Source organism: Microcebus murinus, chromosome 3 (genome assembly GCF_040939455.1).
Source record: "Microcebus murinus isolate Inina chromosome 3, M.murinus_Inina_mat1.0, whole genome shotgun sequence".
Classification (NCBI taxonomy): Eukaryota; Metazoa; Chordata; class Mammalia; order Primates; family Cheirogaleidae; genus Microcebus; species Microcebus murinus.
The window spans coordinates 39,922,589-39,928,802 of record NC_134106.1 but is presented as its reverse complement, the minus strand read 5'-3'; the positions used below and the strand labels follow the sequence as shown (position 1 = coordinate 39,928,802).

The following is a 6,214-nucleotide window of genomic DNA, read 5'->3' as shown; positions in this document are numbered from 1 at the left end:
GCGAGACTCTGTCTCAGAAAAAAAAAAAAAAAAACTAGATAAGGATTTGGAATAGCAGTGGTAGTAAGAAAAAGAACACTCTGAGGATGAAGTGGGCACAGTAGGAGAATACAGTCAGGGAACCATCCCACTCACTAGTAATAACTGAGTCCTCATGCAGCTGCCAACTTTAGATCAAAGACAACACCCCATCCATGTTGTCCAGGGCCCAGAAGAGATTGATCCAGATTTTGAAAAGATACCACTTGCTGAGCCCCCAGGTAGGATAGAACAAGTGGTGGAATAAATTAAACTCTCCAAATAGGGTTGCTTTCCAAAGAGAACTGAGGAATTTTCCCAATACCCAGTCAGATCTGAGTATCTAATCCTTAGGGAGCTTTCACAGACCATCACCTAGTCATCCCTACACTGCTTTTTATGGGAGAGTTACTGTCCTGAAATACACCAGCTGGGGCCAAAACTAGAGCTCCTAGACTTAGAGACCACGTGTGCCCCCTCCATTAAGAGAAGCAGAGTGATGAGGAAAATATTCCTTTGAGGGATTTGAATCTACTAATGAAGAGAATGTTACAGAATAGCTTACTGGGATAAGTCACTTTTGTTTTTATTGCTACAGGAAAATGAGAGCTATTTGCTTTATGTGTTAAAATGTCCTTGATTTCAAGACAGTTATCCAGGCCTCCTTGTCTCAAATGAGCCTGCCAAAGCATAAGGTTCCTGAAGAGAACATCTCTTCTTGACTTTTGTTTTAGAGTACCTAAACTTAATGATGGGATTCCCGTTTGCAAAAAAGAAAGAGAGAGAGAGAGATTACCTTTGAAGGGGAGTTTGCAAAGGGGTCTTCCACTGTAAGAAAAACAGAAAAATGTAGAGAGAGAGGGAAAACCCACCATGATTTGGAAAGAGAAAGAAGCCTGAAATTCTAAGAAGTAGAACAGGAACCTAACCCACTCCCTCACTGTTTCCCAGGGATAGGAAGAAGAATGGCCTAGCCAAAGGATAAACCCAGGGAGGCTGACCCTTAGCTACAAGAATCCTGGCCTCAGCAAAGATTTTCATGTTAAAATAATAGCGCAGGCATCTGCTTCCAAGGGGACCAGCTGGGCTTACACATCAGCGTATCACCAGTGGCCGGTGTAGACTGAAGACCCAGGAAGCCTTCCTGAACATCTCACTACTTAAAACACTCCCCAGGACCTTCTGTAACATGGCTTGGTGAGAGGTAGAAGGAATACCCACCCCAATCTAATAGTGAAGGGAAATTGGAATGTGATTTAAATTTTCTTCAAGAATAAAGAAATCTGACATTTCTTCATGCTCCATTATAATGATGCCTCTATGCTTTCTAATGGTATAGACAATGAGGGTTAAAAAAAAAAACCAAAAACCTGTTAAAACATAAAACAAAATAAATAAAAAATTGTATATTGTATATGCATCTGAATTATACTTTTATTAAATTCCATACAGTGAACTAAAAATTTGAGCAGCTCTGTGCTGGGCTATATTTAAAATAAAAATAAGTTCGCAATATGTAATATAGTCCCATTGATGTTTACAAAATTGATGTACTAAGCTCATAAGGTTTACCACTCTGCATCACCAATGGCTTTTGCAAATACATAGTCTCTCCCTCCAAAACACATAACACCATCTTTCAAATAGAATTTCCATTTGTTCTTGCTTCGATGAATCTAGAGGGAGAAAAACAGTCTAAATTAATTAATTTCACAAGTTAAAGATCATTAACATTTCTTTGTTATAGCAAAAGGGATAATTCTGACCCTAAAAGTGAGTTCTGATCAAGTAAGACCTCCTCAAAATATTTTATTCATTCATTCAACAAATATTTGAGTTTCTATGTGTCAGATACTGTTTTAAGCACTGGAGCTATATCAGTTTAAGATATATATATATGTAATAGATATCTGTTTATATACTGTATATTATATATGAAAAGAACATATATTATATATGCAAAAAAATAAAAATCCGAAAAGAGCTGGGTGTTGTGGCTCACACCTATAATCCTAGCACTCCGGGAGGCTTAGGCGGGAAGATCGCTTAAGGTCAGGAATTCGACCAGCCTGGGCAAGCACAAGACACTTGGTCTCTACCAAAAATATAAAAATTAGCCAGGCGTGGTGGTGCACACCTGTAGTCCCAGCTACTCAAGAGGCTGAGGCAGGAGGTTTCCTTGAGCCCAGGAGTTTGAGGTTGCTGTGAGCTATGATGATGCCACTGCACTCTATCTGAGGTGACAGAACAAGACTCTGTCTCAAAAAAAAAAAAAGAAAAGGAATCTCTCCGACTTTGAAGGATTTACATTTTAATATAGGGTGAGAGGTGAGGGACAGAAACCTAGTAAGTACATTATATTGAATATCAAAAAGCGACAAGTGCTATGAAAAAAAATAGAAAGGAAAAGGAAGACCACAAATATAGAGGTGGGGTTGCAATTTCAAATAGGAAAGTCATGATAGACTTGACTTTCGAGGTGATATTTGAGCAAAGACTTGAAGAAAGTGAGGAATAAAGCCAGGCAGAAACTGACTCAAAAGCATTCCAGGCAAAGGGGATAGGAATGAAAGGTCCTGAGGAGGAGCATGCTTAGATTGTTCAAGAACAGCAAAGAGTCCAGTATGTCTACAAAGGAATAATCAGGGAATATGTATAGCTAATATTATCAGGAATGAAAAAGTAGTATTTCATTGCAAGGAAGAAAGTCATAATAACTCACTTAGCAAGGTCAGGAGATACAGCTTATAATCTGTTAGATCCTGCTGGCTGTTCTTCCAATTCAATAAACCAGCCTAGGCATAGACATAATAAAAAAAGAAAATCCTACTACTTCAAGAGGTAAGAAACCATGAAGTTGTTGCTACCTCTTGGTAAAATGCAAGTGACTGTTTAAAAACCTTAGAAATATATGATCTCTCAAGGGTAAAATTTAAACCAAGTAGTTATCTAAAAGTAGTCAAACCCAGGAAGAAACACTATGACTGGTATTCAGATGCATTTTGTGAAGCACAAGAAAAGACAAAGAATAAACCCCTATTTGTGTGTGTTTAAAAAAAGAAAAAAAAAAAAAGGTCTAATAATGGAAATTTTTTTCTGACTTTTATTCTCAAATTTTCACTGGCACATCTTAAAAAGCCCCTGGCAATACAAGAGTGACAAAAGAATCCCAAACTCAGCACAAGTGATGAAATACGACCAGAATTAGGAGAACAACAGCCACCACAACTCACTGTGGCAGCTTTATCAAGTGACTACATTTTTTTCTAGAAATATAATAGTTCAGTATTAGGAATTTATTAATATAATAACCATATTATTTAACCTAAGGAGACAAATCATATGCTCATCTCCAATGATGTTAAAAAAAGCATTTGAGGCCGGGCGCGGTGGCTCACGCCTGTAATCCTAGCTCTTGGGAGGCCGAGGCGGGCAGATTGCTCAAGGTCAGGAGTTCAAAACCAGCCTGAGCAAGAGCGAGACCCCGTCTCTACTATAAATAGAAAGAAATTAATTGGCCAACTGATATATATATATATAAATTAGCTGGGCATGGTGGCGCATGCCTGTAGTCCCAGCTACTCGGGAGGCTGAGGCAGAAGGATCGCTCGAGCCCAGGAGTTTGAGGTTGCTGTGAGCTAGGCTGACGCCACGGCACTCACTCTAGCCTGGACAACAAACCGAGACTCTGTCTCAAAAAAAAAAAAAAAAAAAAAAAAAGCATTTGATAAAACTCATGCATTTTATTAACAGATTTTTTTTAAACTAAAAAAACAAGTAAAAATCAAATACTATGTCCTCCATAAACACACACAGCCCCCTACACACACACCCATCTCAGTCCAAAAGCCAATAACAGGGTCAGTAAGGAAAACCTTGAAAAATCATTCGTACTAAAGTCAGGACAAGAATACCTATTACCCAACCTCTTAAACACTCCAAAAGTACTAGCCAATACAACTAGACAAGAGAAAAGTACAATTAGTAGAAGCCAATGCAATTAGATAAAAGATGTAGAAATACAAAAATCTGAAATGATGAAATAAATTTATAATTATTTCATGTCTCAACACTCCAAAATAATCAATGAAAAATAAGAATTCAATATTGATGCAAAATTAATATACAGAAATTCATACCCTTCATGCATACAAGCAACAGAAGATACAGAGGAAGAGCCCATTTCCCACAGTAACCAGAGATAAAATAGCTAGGAATAAACTGAAGAAATACTTGACCTATTGGCAGCATTCAACACTCTGTCCTGTTTAAAATATTTTCATCACTTGGCTTCTAAAATCCCCTGGTTTTCTACCTAATTCTCTGGCCACACCTTAGCTGCCTTAACAGATTCTTCCTTCTCTCTCTTACCTCTCAATTTTAGAGTACACAAGGACTCTAATTTTTGCTTATATTCACTCTTGGCAATCCCAGTCTCATGACTTTAAACACCAACTATATGCTGATGACTCCCAATATTTATATTTCCAGCTCACACCTCTCCCCTAAATGCCAGATTCTCCTTCAACTGCTTCAGCATCTCCCCCTGAATATCAAATGGATATATGAAGCAAGTTTAACTAGGACATCGATACCCTCTTCTCCAAGCCTCACAGCCTTCTCCCTCTCAATGGAAAATGGCCACTTATTCTTCAAAGTACTCAAGGTCAAAAATCTTAGATATATTCTTTATGCCTCCTACTCTCATACCCAATGTATCCAGATCCATCAGTAAATGTTAGTTCTACCTAAAAAACATTTTCATATTCCAAACACTCCTACCACTATTATTCTTGTCTAAGCTACCCTCTTCTCTTGACTAGATTAACAGTCTCATAACTAGTTTCCCTATTTTCAATCTTGTCCACATCCCCCAACCTTCAGTCCACTATAACATGATAGCCAGAGTGGTCTGTTATAAACATAAATCACATGCCATTTGTCTGCTCAAAACTCTCCAATGACTTCCCATCCAAAAACTAAAGTCCTTATAATGGAATACAAGATCCTTCACTTCCCCTTACTCACTGCTTGGCCTCCTATTCCCTGAAGACATAAGCATTATCCTACATCAGGACTTTTGTATTGGCTGTTTTCTGTCTGAAATCCTTATACCTAAATAGCCTAACAGTTTATTCCCTTATCCTCTTCTTCTGATCTTATCCCTATTATATTCTCAGTAAGACCTCCCCTGAACACTCCATCTAAAATTGCAACCTATTCCTCCTCATCAATAAAATATCAAATTTTATTAATTCAATGTGATCTCAATGAAAATACCAACAGGGTTTTATTTGGAACCAGACAAGCTGATTCTGAAGTTAATATAAAAAAATAAAGAATATCCAGGAAACCTCTGGATGAGAGTATCAGTGAAGAATTACTAGCTCTACCAAATATTAAAAATCTCAATAATCAAATCATGTAGTATAGGCCTATAGACAGACAAACCAATGGAACAAAACAGAAAATCAGGTAGACCCAAACACATACAGAAATTTAGTAGACGATAAAGAAATAACTTATTAGTAGAGACAAAATGAACTTTTCAATAAATTACATTAGGAAAATTGGGTCACCACCTAGAAAAAAATAAAGTTGAAACCATGTCACATCATACACCAAGATTAACACCAAAAGAACCAAGACTTGAATATTAAAAAAAGCAACCAAAGAAATACTACAAGAAAACAGCAGTGAATCCCTTTAAAACCTTGAAGAACTTTCTATTCATGACTCAAATTCAGAAGCCATAAAAATTAAAGATTGGCAAATTCAACATCTGCACATAATAAAGAAAATGCACTCAAAACAAAAGGACTGAGGAAAAAGTACTTCTGTGTATAACAAAAGGCTTATCTCCCCCAAAATAATATGGAGCTCTTAGAAATCACTAACTAGAAGAACAATAATTCAATTTTTTTAAAAGACAAATATTATGAATGAGCAATTCACAAAAAGTAAATACAATTGGCTCTTAAACACATGGAAAGTTAAAAATTCCACTAAAGTGTCTTTTTTCATTTTTTATGATGGCAAAGTTCCAAAGTTTTTATCATACTCTATTGGTGAGGGTATAGAAAAAGAGGCACTCTCAAATACTGTAGTTGGAGTATATATTGGAACACTAAAGAGCATTTTGACGTTATCTAACCAAATACACTTGCCATTTTACCTAGCAATCCCCCATTTCTGG

At 36.9% G+C, this 6,214-nt stretch overlaps 1 protein-coding gene across 1 annotated transcript in view; it reads right to left on the bottom strand.

Moving 5' to 3' along the window:
• Positions 1 to 1,522: 1,522 nt before the first annotated feature.
• Positions 1,523 to 6,214, bottom strand: part of GTF2A1L (general transcription factor IIA subunit 1 like) — a 53,445-nt gene continuing 48,753 nt past the window's right edge. The window contains exon 9 of the mRNA XM_012755420.3: positions 1,523 to 1,694. Within this exon, the coding sequence (XP_012610874.1) occupies positions 1,587 to 1,694 (108 nt within the window). The 3' untranslated portion in view covers positions 1,523 to 1,586. The remainder of the gene's footprint in view (positions 1,695 to 6,214) is intronic.